The following is a 16,416-nucleotide window of genomic DNA, read 5'->3' as shown; positions in this document are numbered from 1 at the left end:
ACTGGAGCAGGGGTTCCCAAAGGGTGCTCTGACTAGCAGCTTCACCTGAACGCTTGTCAGAAATACAGGACCTTGGGCCCTGCCCCGACTTTACACGATCAGAAACTCTGGAGGTGCGACCCCGTGTTTTAACAAGCTTTCCAAGTGATTCTGAGGCATGCTCAATTTGGTGACTCCTGATCTATACAAACCCTTCTCACAGCGTGATTCTGGTCAGCAGCTTGCTAAGAATAGCGAGATTGTCAACTGATAAATAAGGCCACCTTAAGCTATTTAGTTTTAAAGAAAGAGGACTGCACTGGGAGAGCAAAGAGGGGTGAGAGGGCCTTAGTACAGTGCATCAACCGGCTTGAGGTGAAGCTCAGACTAATTTAAGTAAAGCTGACAGATATAGCTGTTAGCCTGGGGGAATATGATCCGTTCAGAAACACTATTCTGGCAGGAAAAGAAACTTCTATTAAAAGATGGCTTTCAGCACCTGCCTCCTTTGTTTAGTTTTGAAAGGAAGGAACCAAGATGATGAAAAAAGAGATTTTTTTAAATTCACGCTCCTTAGAGTTACCATTAAATACTGGTCACCCATCAAATTAATCTAGTTAAGAGCAAAAGCTGATTTTTCAAGAAATTAAACTTCTTTTCAAGTTTTATAAGCAGCGACAGTAGAGAAGGAATTGAAATGGCCAAGGAAACAGACCAGAAATTAAGTAATTGACCTTGTATATACAAATTTCAATTAACAGCCCTATTTTTTTAAATGTCGATTTATTTTTCTACTCAATTCAGTGTTGGTGATATACAAAAAGATATAAACTGATTACCACATTTACAGGAAGACATACAAAATAATTACCAAAGAACAAACCCAGCAAAGTAATGAATTGTAGCTTATCCAGGTCCACTGAACTGTCCCAGGTTTACCCTAGGACCCTTTGGATGTCTACAAGAAGTTACATGGATTTACACCTTCCGTAAGGGACAAGCAAACATTACAAGAGCTGACAGAAGCATGTTTTATACTGACAAGAGAAAAGCTGCCAAAGAACACTAATTTTTAGGCCAATGTTATAGCACCAGTGGGGCTCAAGGCACGATACGACTTCATCAAAGGAAATGCTGCTCCCCTCCTGGCTCTCAAGGCCCCCCTCACAGAGCAGAAGGACCTCTCTTTAATAGCAGGTGACTGCACCACACCCTGCCCCGGCAGATGGTGTGGGGATTATCAACACACAATGGGGAAAAGGAACTGACTTCCTTCCCCACTAAATACAATCCAGATTTGGGGAGAGAGTTTCCAAATCCTACCAAGCAGACTTTATGAGACCGATATTTTGTACAAAGTACATTTTCTAGAGAGAGAACAGGAATGAACATCTCAAAAATGTTCACATTGCTCATCAAACATACCTTTGCCCAAAGTCTCAGCCAGACATTTCACGTAAGAGTTTAAAGAAATCATCCTATCATCAGTCTCAGGAAGAAAATGGGTTAAATACCATAATTCTTTATGGCAACAGAAGGTTAAGAGTCTTTCTCTCCCAAAATGTGTCAGCCAGGGGGAACACAGCGAATGGAATATAAAAAGCTCAATAGTTTTAAAACATAAAACTCAGCAGTTCTCAGTCAACTAGTCACAATTTTCTGGCCATCTGTAAGTAACTACCACATCCGAAATTCAACTTTCACATTTAAAAAAAAGATCAACTCCACTTCAGGGAGGAAAAAGCAACGGCAGTACCCTAAATCCTCCAAACCCTTGACAACCAGGGAGCTCTCACACAGACACTTTACAGGTTAGCAGGGCACATTTATAATCCGGCATGTGCTGGCTGAAGGGGCAACAAACAGAGGGAATAAAGATAAAATACATCAAGTAGTCAGACAAACTGTAGTCGCATATACCACATTAAAAAGTCATATACAACACTGTGCTAAAAAAATTGGGGGGACACCGGGGGAAAGATAATAGGAAAAAAATTACAATGAAACATTTCAGTCCAAAGCTAGTCCAGTGAACATCTACTAGTAGAATTTCCGATCTTTCCATTTACAAAGAAGTTGAGCGAATAAATTATAAAATGACCTCGGCTCACTCTAGGGACATACAACAGGCTAGCAAGTAATTCCTCTGATGTGTTAGTCTCACTTGCTAGTTGAGGACTAAGTCGTTTCTGGCTGCAAAGACTTTCCTAATGTATTTTAATTAGCCAGTTCCCTCTGTGAGGCCAAAAAAAGCTTCACAAAATGAAGATGAAGGGTAGGAAAAAAGGAAAGTTTCCTGGTTTTTCTTGCAAAACATTTTCTCTCACTTGAAAAACTCTACAATCACTTAATGTTTTGTTCCACAAAAAGAAAGTAAAACTAGATGGGAAAAGAGTCATACACGTATTGTTTACCAGCAAGATACAAAATAAATTCATACATGTCAGCCGTTTGTCTTTCAAAAACCAAATGCGAATGTTTAACCTTGTAACTTAAGAACTAAATTTTTCCACATTCCTTTATATAGAGTTAGCATCTGTAAATTGAGACTTTTTTTGGACAATCATGCAAATTTAATTTGTCTCTGGAAACAAAAACACAACCTAACATATTAACAAAATATGTCCTTTAGACAATATTTTTTCTGTGAACTTTTCTCCAGTGTTACCATTTTTATCCTTTAGCAAACAGCAGCAACTCTTAAAAAGTTTATGTATTTCAAGTTTACAGAGAGCTAAGCTCTCAGAACAATCAGGAAGGAAGACTGAAGCAAGTCAACCTACTTTACCTTCTGAACTGGCTCCACTCCTTTCAAAAGCAAATTCTAAAAATTTTCTAATTATTATTATTAAGCTATATAAGCTCGAGACATTTGCGCTGCCATAGATGCATCTGTGAAATTGAATATTTTATTATACCACACACACAAGGAGGAACTGGTACAGAAAAGGCCGTTTTCAGTTATTCTGTTGAGGATTTCTTTCCATGATTTCTCCCATTAAAGTATAGTTTTCAAAGCAACCACCACGACAAAGGAAGCATCTAATTAGTCCATTTTCTTCTGATCCAAGAATGCTGAACATTTACTGTCCCATCTGCAGTTGTATCAGCAGTGTAATGAACACAGTTTATATTACTTAACTACTCTTTGAACTCCAAGAACTGTTGAAGTCTTTTCTGATGTTCTGCAGATGCTTGCACAGCACTAAATGAAACATAAATTCAAAGCATAAGCTTTATTTTACATTAAGCATATTAAGTGAACCACAGAGCACAGAGTCAATATTTTTCAAAACAATTAAAAATGAAGAGAAGCCCTCACTTATTTAGTACTTCTGAAAAAGCTGGATGAAAACTCCCCTTAATCTAATGAGGAGGAGGGCTTCATTCAGTAATGGCACGCTTCCACCTTCTGAAAGACCAAAGCAAATTAAGACCGACAAGTAAAGGCATCGATTTTAACCTGCTCTGCTGTGGAACCTGCTGTGCAGAGTTCCAGGCCTTACAGATTTTCTGGATTTTATTATTTTATTTAAACCAGATTCCAACATTATCTTTGAGTTGTGGAGTATTTGAATTGCCTTTAATATAAAATCCTTTAAACTAAAATGTTTGGTTAAAACATAATAGACTCCACTAATCGTTTTCAAAGGTAACAGCTTGGTGGTTTAAATTTACTTTTCCCTTTGAAAATAAATTATGTCTTGGATGGGGAAATTGAGTTCTCTCTCAATCCTCAGCCCCACAAAAACACATTACCTTGACAAAGTTAGAAGTATATATTAAAACTAGCATAAAACTTCCTTTTACACTTCTAGGCAAAAAAAAAAGAAAGAAAGAAAGAAAGATTTTGGCTTTCTAGTTGTTGAATAGTAATATATTATTACTGAATGATAAAATTCTAGTAACTGAAAATCACCAGTTTTAAAAGTGCCTAAGAGTCTGACCGTAACAATGTTGCTGCAATCACTCTAAGACCTTACACATACAACTCTGCTTCCTTAAACCACGTAGCTGCCTCTACCTGAACCATCTCAAGTGCTTTTCTGTGCAGATTCCCACCGTGGTACTAGTGGGGTTGTCACCTCCAACTAAATGGCTCTGAACTCTCTCAAACACCAACTCTGCAGCTTTTTTCATGCGTCTTCTCTCCGCTAGCAGGCACTACACATTCTCCCAACTGTCAGTACTCTCGACTCTAATACCTGTCTCTTCCCCTCAAATTTTAACATTATGCACTAGTAAATCAGATTTACTTAATTTAAACCTGGTTCTCAGAAATAGAGCTCTGGGTAATGAATAAATGAGATATTATACAGTAATAAGTTATTTTCCAAACAACATATAATGGACAGTAGGGGCTTCATAAATTTATGGTCCCATTTTAACTCTATTAACAACAAATGGAACAAGGTAGGAAGAACAACCTACTGGTTGAGATTAGACACTGCAGACAGAACTCTCAGGTCAGAAAGTTCTGAGTCTGAAGTCTGTCTCTGCAATTTCCTACCTGCAAATTCTTGAGCAAGTTACTTAAATCATTAGAAAACTTGCCCACAACCAATGACAGTCAATGATGTAATCAGACACAAATCTAAACGTTTTAATTCTAACATTTTTTCACCCTGGCCGGTGTGGCTCAGTTGGTTGGAGCATCTTCCTATCAACCAAAAGGTCACAGGTCTGACCCCTAGTCAGTACGCATGCCTAAGCTATGGGTTCGGCCCCCGGTCCAGATGCACATGAGAGGCAACCAAGTGATGTTTCTACCCCTCTCCCTCCCTTCACCTCTCTTTTCTAAAATCAATAAGCATGCCCTCTGGTGAGATTTTTTTTTTAAATCTAACACTTTTTTCCACTATATCATTCTGTCCTATTTTTGTACAAAAGAGCCTGTATTAACCTCATCAATTTTAATGCACATATAAAATTTGGCTCTTCTCAGAGAAAAGCTACGGCAAAGGTTCATTCTCATAACTTGTTATCAGTCATCTATCTCCCTCCCTTTTTTTTCTAAGAAATCTCAATTTTCCCCTTTCTCCTGTTTTTGCACTGTCACCTGTATTGATAGGGATATCAGCATATCTCTTTTATTCTCTAGATTCATTGGGTGTTTGCTGAGAGTATTCAGCAGGACGGTTCACATTTGTTAGGCAGTCTAGTGGTGTGGTGGGAAGGAAGAATTTTAAAAGCAACAAAGACCTCAGTTCAAGTTCATGTCCTAACACCCATTGAACTGTGCTATTAAGCAAGTTCTTAATCTCTTTGGGCCTCAGTTTCTATTTCTCTACAGTTATGACAATCTCACAGGCCCTTTGAAAAGAATATATAAAAAGAAATATATGTATATTAAGTGCAAAGTTATTGTCTAGGACAGCACTATCCAACAGAACTTTCTACAGTGATGAAAACGTTTTGTATCAAAGTTGTACAATACAGTAGCCACTAACCATTGTAATTACTAAGGACTTGAAATGAGGCCAGTGTGATGAAAAACTAGATTTTAAATTTTATTTAACTTTATTTAAACAGCCATACATGGCTATAATTTTGGAGAGTGCAGATGGAGGCGGCACTCAATAACAGATTTTGTTTCTTTTTAAACAAGTGAATAACCTCTTAAGGAGAGAGGATTATCTACAGCCCTTCGGTACTCCCACTCAGAACCGAAGTGTTCCATAATACGTGCTGCTGCTACCGCCTAGTATTATGGAAGTAAAGGAAAATACACCACTGTTTCTAAAAGCAGGTGTGTGAAGAAGTTCTCAAGTATTAACTGACTGCATACAGAAAAAGCAGAGTAATCTCTTATCTTCTAAAGTTCATTTACAATTATGATATAACACAGTTTAGTTAATAAACTAGTATCCCTTATCCTGCTTAGCTAAATTATTTCAGGAGAAGAAAGCAGTAAACATCAATGAAGCTAAATATAAACAGGTTTGGCATTTGTGGTTTTCTCTCTGGCTCTGTGTCTAAAGGTGTTGTGATCTGTCACTGTTTTTCCAGCATGATTCACAAGCACCGAGGACTCATTTGTGGAAGACTCTGCTCACCCCCCGTCTTAGTTTGCTAACCAAGATGCAACAACAGAATTATTATTTTTCTGCCTTTTTTCTCCATGAAGGATGTTTTGGTAATTTTAAAACACCAATATCTAATTACATTTGCTGCTTTTATAACTTTCTCTCCCTGTCTTTTGGTCCATTTGAAAGAAGGCCTCAAAGCCTATACAATAGGCCAACTTTTAAAATATAAAGTCTCAACCCAAGCTGTTAACTCCAGGAGGAGCCATGAAGGTCCCAAAAGAACCCTTTCCATGTGTGAGCCCTTCTAATTTTCATACCTATTTCTCAGGAGATGAGAATGCACTATCTGAAAATGTACTATCATCAGGGATCAAAATGGGTCAACTTACTTTAGATGTTCACCAAATGTGGTAGTTATTCGATAGATGGCAGTTTTTAGTGATGCTCTGAAGGCAAATCTTAACGTTTTATAAGAAGTATCCACAAGGGTTCCTGAAGTCCGCGGTGGTTTACTGGAAGCATGAGGAAGCTTGAAGTACTTGTCAACGGCCTAGATCAAAGAAAGAAAACACATCAGAGCAGACTACGATGGAGGCCAACCTAGTCCAAAGGGTTAAGGTGGTTTTATTTAGGATAGACTGAGAGATAGACACATACTATCAAGTATTTATTTTGGACCACAAACCATTTGAAAAACAACGCAGTAGAAGTCCAGCCACTCCAGAGGTTACCTGAAAAAAGTCCTTTCCTCTAAAAAACAGAATCTGTATTTCACAACATCCTCGGCAATGCAAAGCTGGGAAGTGAAACACAGACATCCTACTCTGCTTATGTTTAACAGTATAAGTCCTTATTAAAAAGCTCGGCAAAAACAAGGCCAAAACTTTATACTTTAGATAAATAAAAGTCATTTACTTAACTATCTAATCTTCCTTTTTGATGATAAAGCACGGAGGAGCAAGAACAGATTGGGAGAGATAAAATTCAAAAGTGAAACTGATTTCATTTATAGTTGACAGAACAGAGATTTCAGTTTATCTTTAAAGGCCTAAGGTAAATAATATCATTTTTACATGACATAACTACAATAAGAGATGACAGGTGAAAATAGAGAAGTGTAAGTGTACTAATCTATTACAGCAAGATAACGTCCAAAGGGACAAGAATTAATAGTATAAGCCTATTATTCATAATAATGAATTTAACCACCAAAAGAAATAAAAACAAGCTATAATGTTTTTAATTTCAAGAGCTTTTTAATGTCATCTAGGTGATCCTTTTTATTTTAGCATCCTACTTTTGTTTCAAGGATGTTAACATTCTCTCGTTTCTGAGGATTTTGATTATTTTTAGTAATTTATTTATCTAATTTTTTTAGAGAGAGGTGAAGGGAAGGAGAAAGCGTGGGAGAGAAACATCATTGTTTGGTTGCCTCTCATGTGTCCCCTACTGGGGACCTGGCCAGCAACCCTGGCATGTGCCCTGATTGGGAATCGAACCATCGACCCTTTGCTTCACAGGCCCATGCTCAATCCACGGAGCTACACCAGCCAGGGCTGGATTTTGATGATTTTTTAATGTTTTTGGTTTTTGGTTTGTTACAGCTTTCTTCCACATCGCTTTCCCCTTCTTTGCATCTTTATCTTCATCTTCTGCATTAGAGATCTTTATCAGCAATCTAGTGATCCTCACCCTGGCCAGTTGGCTGGAGTGTTGTCCCAACACCAAAGGCTGTGGGTTTGATTTCTGTTCTGAGCACATACTTAGGTTTTGTGTTTGATTGCAGGTCAGGGTGCATACAGGAGGCAACTGATGGATGTTTCTCTCCCCCCTCCTCTCTAAAACCAGGCAATAAACATATCCTCAAGTGAGCATTAAAGAAAGAGAATGAGAGTAGGATGAAAGGAAGAGAGAGAAGGAGGGAAGGAGGGAGGGAGGGAGGGAGGGAGGGAGGGAGGAAGGGAAGAAGTTACCCTTGGCTCATGAATGAGTGTGGGATTTCCTATCTGACCAAAAGTTCTGAGTAAGGTTAGATTATTGACAACCCCCTTCACAACAGGTGATCTTTGTGAACTTTTGCGGGGTGAGCACCCAACTCAGTAACTCTAGGTCTTTCTTCTTGGATTGTCCAGAATTCCCAGAGAGGAGTTTTCCAGTCCTCCAGCCCCCAGTGTTCAGGCAGCCAAGTGGAAAACACAGCTACTAAGCTTTTAGTACAGTACCCAGAACTGTGTGTCTGGATGGACCCTCTCAGTCCAGAAACCTGGTGTTTTAACTTCTCTAGGGGATAAACTTCAACTACTATGGGAGTGAAGGGGAGCACCAGCAGCAGAGAGTCTAGAGATCTGTTGTTTTTTTTTAAAGATTTTATTTATTTATTTTTAGAAAGAGGGGAAGGGAAGGAGAAAGAGAGGAAGAGAAACATCAATGTGTGGTTTTTCTTGCATGCCACTACCTCTCAGGGACCTGGCCCAAAACCCAGGCATGGCCCTCACTGGGAATCCAACTGGTGACCCTTCAGTTCATAGGCCAGAGCTCAATCCACTAAGGCACACCAGCCAGGGCGGGATCTAACTGGTTTTGTAACAGCCCTCACCTAAACCTCTTTTGGTACCTGTGTCTTCATCCTTGATTCCAGAGGCACTTGGTACTGGCCCCACTAACAGCTTCAGGTCTGCCTCTGAGCTGCTTAGTCCTTTATCTCAACCATCTGCTTTCCAGCTTTGAAAATTTTGTTGCTGTTGTCTCTTCTCCTATTTATGGATTTATGTCTTTTTAAATGCCCCTTTACTATAGTTTAGCAGAGTTTGAGGGAAGGAACAAAATTTGATATGATATGTGTTCAGTCTGCCATGATAACTTCAAATCTAATCATTTATTCTTTCACCAGTAACTTATAAGAATATTTCCCAAGACTGGGACATACTTGAGATAATTTTAGGCACTAGGGAGGTGGTATTCCATAACATATTAAACAACAGTAAATAGCACTGAATCACAATGGGAAGTTACTTCCTCTTCAATTTCCTTGTAAACCCTCTAATTAACTCTCAGTATTATCAGGAAAAACAGTCACCATCATTTACACCTCGGTCTAATGAGCCCTTTTTACAATTTAAAGTTATTTTACAAACAATTTACAAAAAAAATGACAGGATAATGTAAAATAATTTTCTAGAGATTTAAATAAGAATATAAACATATTTTCCAGGTTTTGAACATACAGATATCTGAAATGGGCAATGCACTTTGAATGCAACTCATCAGCTATCATGCATAAACCTGGAACACATCCATTTTGTAATACTAATTTCAAATTGAAAATATATCTTCAATAGGTTCTGGCCCATCATTACTTCTGGTTCTTTTTCTTGCATTTGTATGATCAAAATGCAGTATTTTAAAAAACTTTTAACAGCTTTTAATTTTGTTGAAGAGAGTTCAACAAAATTGTCTTCACAGCACAATTGCAAACATTTTCATTCTTAGGTTTACAAAGACAAATTCAAAGAATTAATCCAGTGACTTTTTTCATTTTGCCATCATCTATGCCTTCCAATCACTTTTGCACCCTTTTAGCATTTACCCACTGATGAACTGTATAAAGTAAATTTTGGTGCACATGTATCATAGAAGATGAAGGATTATTATCATGTATACTTTTAGCAAAAATGCAATGATCTGAGCTCTAATTTATATTGTGGGACGAAGTTCTTCTTGTTAAATGACTTACTAGATGAGAATATCACATATACATATTTCCTTTTTCTCCTTAAAAATATATTCTTCTCATCAATTCTTGAATTTGTATTTTAGAAAATACATCTAGAATATTATCATTTGAAGATTTAATCTGAAATTCCTCTTGTATGATCAATTTCACCACCATTAAAGGGTATNAACAAAATTGTCTTCACAGCACAATTGCAAACATTTTCATTCTTAGGTTTACAAAGACAAATTCAAAGAATTAATCCAGTGACTTTTTTCATTTTGCCATCATCTATGCCTTCCAATCACTTTTGCACCCTTTTAGCATTTACCCACTGATGAACTGTATAAAGTAAATTTTGGTGCACATGTATCATAGAAGATGAAGGATTATTATCATGTATACTTTTAGCAAAAATGCAATGATCCGAGCTCTAATTTATATTGTGGGACGAAGTTCTTCTTGTTAAATGACTTACTAGATGAGAATATCACATATACGTATTTCCTTTTTCTCCTTAAAAATATATTCTTGTCATCAATTCTTGAATTTGTATTTTAGAAAATACATCTAGAATATTATCATTTGAAGATTTAATCTGAAATTCCTCTTGTATGATCAATTTTACCACCATTAAAGGGCACAGCCGTTCTGCCCACCGTGGTGACCACTAAGATACATGTAGCTCTTAATCACTACAAATGTGGCTAGTCTGCATTCAGATATGCTGTAAGTGAAAAATACACAGATTTTGAGAACTTACTATTAAAAAGGGAGTATAAAATATGTCAATAATTTTATACTGACTACATGATGAAATAATATTTTAGATATATCAAGTTAAATTAAAATAAACTTCACCTGGATTTTTAAAATGTTAACTACTAAAAAATGCACAGTTACATATGTGCATTGCACTATGTTTCTAATGAATGGAGGGGGTGGTCTGGAGTGCTGTTACCTGTTTGTATTCACCTTCTGATTTATCTCAATGATTAAATTATTGAAAGAGTATATTATAATAAACAGTTATGGCAAAACTATGAAGGCAGTATATGAATAACTTGATCTAGGAGATATTGGCTTATAATATGTAACGATGTGCTCCATGGTTAGGCAAACTGAAGTCCTTAACCAGCTGTGCAATTACACAGGTACCTGCTGAGGCTCTGCTCATGCACTGTCTGTGGTGCCTGCCCTGAAGACTTGGTTTACACACTAGGGTCTCAAATATTTAGTTAAGAATTATCCCGAACAATGAAAAAGGGGACGCAGTGAGTACAACACACCACTGAACAATGTATTCTTCAGGAAAAATAAAAAATTCCATGAAGGCCTTACTTTGGCCCTAACAGAAATTTAAAGCAGGCTGTACTATGAAAACAGATACTTTTTGCCCATTTATATTTATCTGCAGTAGCATATGCACAAAAGCCAAATAAAGAGAAAAGTCCAGCTGCTCTCTCCTGAATATTTATCTACCAGAGTTATTAACAAACATCCAATGTGAAGAGCTTTGGAAGTTCCTGGTCTCAAGGACCCTACTTATAACCTAGTTTAAACAAAAGTTTTACTCTACTAAAGCCTGAATCCCAAACAAGCACTAAGGATAAGAGCAGATTCTGTTACTGGAAGTTGGGACTACAGAGCAGAGTGTCTCAGCCTCAGGACTGCTGACATTTTGGGCTGGATAACCATCATGGGGACTGTTCCTGTGCACTGTAGGCTGTTTGGCGGTATCCCTGGCCACTGTACAATGGATGACAGTAGCACTTCCCTAGTTATGACCATCAACATGTCTTCAGACACTGACAAATGTCTCCTGGGGAATAAAACCACCCCTGGTTGAGAACCACCACTATAGAATAAAACTATTAGGTGATGACGATAGTCAAGTACCAGTGATATGCTACTGAGACAATGTCCCTGCCTCTACTCCAAAAGACAGTAAAGTAAATGCAGTGCAATAAAGTATTGAGATGAGGGGTATAGGGCAGACACAGACAAAAAGAAAAATATGTTCTAAGCAAAGAAAAGAAAAGACATCATGTAGAGTTAGAGTTAGGTTAAGAAAATCTATTTGGGAGGAAAAACTGAATAGTCCATGGTGGTTATTAGAGCAGAGGGCTCATAGGGAGAACAGGAGGCTGGAGTGGGAATGAAGAATCTCTGTCAAGAACGAGCAGGGACAAGAGGCTGCAGAAATAATTCAGGTCAGGAATGGCCCAAGCCTGCAGTAAGGTCCATGAGTAGGGATGGGCAAAAGAGAACGAATGGGTGGTGAATATGGGATTGATCTCTTGGGGTTTTGCCATATGGGTGCAGCTGAAGAACATGTGGACAGAGAGTAGAATTAGTAATAAAATGACTATGACAGACATAAGGTCTAAACTGGGTGACAGACAAGGACTACTCTGGGTAAGAGAGACAAAGATGTAGCCAGGAGGAATCTGAAAACACTGGTGAGGACAAAGTGCACAGAAGCAGCAAGGGAAGGAGAGGCCTGTGTTTGGCGCAAGGGCTCTTCCATGAACTCACAGACCAATGGGTAAAATACAGGAGCATTAACTTTAGGATAAAAACTGCATATTTACTTTCGCTAGAGGACACAATCCTTGAGTTTTAAGCTTTGGAGGTGGAGAACTCAGGTGACAATGAGGCAAGGATGACGGCCATGGGACGAGACTGAGGGCATGTAAAAGGGCAGTGAGGGGGACAAGTCAAAGAACCATGGTACCTGGTGTGGGGCAAATGCCCATCCACGTGGATCCTGAATAACTCATTATAATCACTCTGAGGATTGATTACGGGAAAAGACTGTAAGGTAGTTTGCAAAATCTAATGACTGCCAAGCATGATAAAAAGGCTGACTGCGGTGTGGCCTAGGGGAGAAGAGATACCACAAGTGTCACCAAGGAAGAGTTTCACACTCAGGACCAAACCACCAGGCCTGTTCTCTGTTCCTTTCACCTCTTTGAGTTGACAAACACTCTGCCACCTTCCACTCTGCGCCTCAAAAGTACCCTCCTGTCCAACTCCTGTTTCAAAGTAAAGAGGACCTAACTTTTGCAAATCTGTAACTCCTACCTTCCTAACCAATGGTATGAATACCTATAATCAAATAAACACATTGCTTTTCTTGTCATACCTAACCATAATCAACTACAAAAAAGAATTAGAAATACAGTGGAGAGGTGAGAAGAAACTAATCTGGGTACAGAATATCTCTGGGTAATGGGATTCCCTATGAAACCAATTGCTTTAACCAGCATTTAAAAAAAAAAAAGAAATACAATAAGCCCTGGCTGGTGTAGCTCAGTGGATTGAGTGCAGGCCTGCAAACCAGAGGATCGCAGTTCGATTCCCAGTCAGGGCACATGCCTAGGTTGCAGGCCAGTTCCTGGCAGTGGACACACAATACATTGTGTGTGTCCCCAGCAGAGGCAACCATACACTGATATTTCGCTCCCTCTCTCCTTCCCTTCCCCTCTAAAGATAAATAAAATTTAAAAAATACATATACAATTAAAAAAAATGAAATACAATAGAAAACATCAGAATGCAATACACATAGAAAAAGTAGGTACTGTTCTAAGAATCTTTAGTTCTTGACTTGAGGTGGTGAACACACACACAGATACACAGATGCATTATACAATTATACCTGAAATCTAGATACATTTATCAACCAATGTCACCACAGTAAATTCAATTAAAAAAGAATCTTTGTTACTGTGCCTTCTCCCCCCTTCTCCTCCTCCCACCCCCCAGTTGCTAACCCGCCATGTGTTCTTCATTTCTATGGTTCCACTCCTGATCTAGCTGTCCTCTTGGTTTGCTTTTGTTTTAGGTGTGGTTGTTAATAACTGTGTGTTTGCTGTCCTTTCACTGTTCATATTTTTCATCTTCTTTTTCTTATATAAGTCCCTTTAGCATTTCATATAATAAGGGCTTGGTGATGATGAACTCCTTGAACTTGACCTTATCTGAGAAGCACTTTATCTGTCCTTCCATTCTAAATGAAAGTTTTGCTGGATAAAGCAATCTTGGCTGTAGGTCTTTGGATTTCATGACTTGGAATACTTCTTTCCAGCCCCTTCTTGCCTGTAAGGTCTCTTTTGAGAAATCCGCTGACAGTCTGATGGGTACTCCTTTGTAGGTGACTGTCCCCTTATCCCTTGCTGCTTCTAGGATTCTCTCCTTCATTTTGGTCTTGGCTAATGTAATTATGATGTGCCTTGGTGTGTTCCTTCTTGGGTCCAACTTCTTTGGGACTCTCTGAGCTTCCTGGATTTCCTGGAAGTCTATTTCCTTTGCCAGACTGGGGAAGTTCTCCTTTATTATTTGTTCAAATAAGTTTTCCACTCGTGGCTGTTTCTTTCCCCCTTCTGGTACCCCTATAATCCGGATGTTGGAACGTTTAAAGATGTCCTGGAGGTTCCTAAGCCTCTCCTCATTTTTTTGAATTCTCATTTCTTCATTCCTTTCTGGTTGGATGTTTTGTTCTTCCTTCTGGTCCATTCCATTGATTTGAGTCCCAGTTTCCTTTCCATCGCTATTGGTTTCCTGGACATCTCCCTTCATTTCAATTAGTTTAGCCTTCATATGTTCCTCTAATTTGTGACTATAATCAACCAGTTCTGTGAGCATCCTGATAAACAGTGTCTTGAATTGTGCTTCTGAGAGGCTGGCAATTTCCCGGTTGCTTAGGGTTATTGGCTCTGGGACTTTTGAGTTCTTCTTGCGCCATCTTTTGGGCTGTTCGTGCCTGTTCTGTAGCAGGATTGGAGCCCTAAAGTGTTCACTAGAGTAGGGCAACTAAGTCGCTGGGTTGTGACGTTGTATGTGGGGGCGGGATCAAAGAGGGACAATGGCTTCCCGTCTGCCGCCTCCCACCGCATCCCCCACCGGCGCCGCAGCCGCCACCGTCACCAGGCCCACGAGTTTCATTCCACTGCACGCGAGTGTGCTACCACTGTCAGCCCTCCACCACTGGGTTCGTCCCCTGGGGCCTGCGTGGTCTGTCTCACTGTGCACGAATGTGCGATTGCGGTCAGCCTGCCCCACACCCCAGCTGGTTCCGGGCTGCCTGCGCGCCTAGGTCGGGGGTCTGTCCTGCCCGACCCAGCTCTGCTGCTGGCTCCACCTCTCTTACCGTCCCTGTTGAACAGTTCGTAGTTGTCGGACTTCCGTATAATTCAATTTTCTGGTCTTTGGGTGTGTCTTTGTTCTCCAAACCTTTGTTGTATTCAAACTTGGCTGTGGGAGAAGGCACAGTGTTTCCACCTATGCCTCCATCTTGGCGGAAGTCCAGAATCTTTGTTACTTATACACACGCATACACATTCCTAGTCTAATATAAAATAAATGTACTATAGGTCACAGTTCCAAACGTTTGAAAGCCATGGTTCTACTGGTAGAACCTCTCTCTCTGAAGAGAACCCCATGTGAAAATAAAAAGCCCTGAAGGAGAAACAACGGATCTGGACCTGTAGCTTTCCCTGGGGTCTACTACACTATTAACGTCCTTCAATCAGCTTCGGGCTCCAGGCCCAGCTCTGACACCCAAAAGACTTTGTTTAAGGAAGTCACAGCACTACCAAGCCTCCCTCTAGGAGAGCTAAAAACACCTACATCTTCATTTCTTCACAAGATAGTTACAAGGACCAAAACTAATATGAAATTGCTTCATTGACTATAAAGCATCATATTTTATTGTCATTTGAAACTACACAACCAGAGTGATAAAAAACAAACTATGCCATGAGTACCCAACATATGCCCAAATCATTATTACCCAACTGTGTAGTTAGACAACGCAAGTATTAGCAGTTGTGGAAAAGTACTAGAAAGTTGTTGCTTTAGAGAAAAGTAACTAGAAAAAGAGGACAAATAATGAAACATACATGTCTAAAGTAACATACATGAGAAAGTGGACACAAAGAGGACTCAAAGCAAAAAAAATCACTGGTTTTGATAAGTAACACTTTCTTAGAGGCAAAATGAACTGTGATGAAGAAAGGAACAGTGAAGCATGTTTTTTCTTCAAATCTTTAATTGCCTCCTAAGTCCAAAAGATGTACCCACTGTTATCCTTAAAGCCTTGTTCCCCATCACCTCCTCCAGAAAACCTACTGTACTCACCGGCCCTACTTCTAAGTGTCTCCAGCACTAAGTGTTCACATCCCACACCTGACACACACCAAGTACCAATAGGCAGTATAAAACACAGCACTCACATGACGTTAGGAAAAGCAACCAACTGGAAGTAAGAAGTATACATTTTACTTTTCTGCCTTTAAGTCTAGGACTAAAAAGACCTATTGGTTTAAAACTATGCACCTATCCTGATGATAGGGAATCCATCAGCCTCACCTGTATCCTTTTCAGCCTCTGGCCAATAGGTAACTTATCATCTTCGTGGGTAATTTAACTACAGGTCACTTTCAGTAGCTACACATTGTATAAGGATCCAAACTTGTACTATGAATGGAACTGCAATCTCCTAAATAACCTGTTTCATACCAGAGGTACAACCTATGGATTTAATATAAGTAATTCCTTTTTCTGTTAACTACAAAATCATTTATACATGAACTAAAATGATCTCTTCCTAGTCTCTCTTAGATTGCAATTCCTAAGGGTGAGAATAGTACCATTATTTTAACTTCCACTATATGTTTTGTTACTTAATAA

The 16,416-nt window shown here is 39.1% G+C and overlaps 1 protein-coding gene across 3 annotated transcripts in view; it reads right to left on the bottom strand.

The window, feature by feature from the left end:
• Nucleotides 1-747: 747 nt before the first annotated feature.
• The window catches only part of NDC1 (NDC1 transmembrane nucleoporin), a 54,508-nt gene continuing 38,839 nt past the window's right edge, over nt 748-16,416 (bottom strand). For all 3 annotated transcript variants that reach the window (XM_037043224.1, XM_037043222.1, XM_037043223.1), the window contains 2 exons: nt 6,398-6,558; nt 748-3,184 (listed from right to left, as the gene is read on the bottom strand). In XM_037043224.1, coding sequence (XP_036899119.1) covers nt 3,121-3,184; nt 6,398-6,558 — 225 coding nt within the window. In that variant the 3' untranslated portion in view covers nt 748-3,120. The remainder of the gene's footprint in view (nt 3,185-6,397; nt 6,559-16,416) is intronic.

The sequence above is a fragment of the Sturnira hondurensis genome, unplaced genomic scaffold, assembly GCF_014824575.4.
Source record: "Sturnira hondurensis isolate 20B ecotype Veracruz unplaced genomic scaffold, ASM1482457v3 Scaffold0004068, whole genome shotgun sequence".
In the NCBI taxonomy this organism is placed as follows: domain Eukaryota; kingdom Metazoa; phylum Chordata; class Mammalia; order Chiroptera; family Phyllostomidae; genus Sturnira; species Sturnira hondurensis.
Note: the sequence above shows the minus strand (reverse complement) of the source record. Positions and strands in the feature narration are given on the sequence as shown.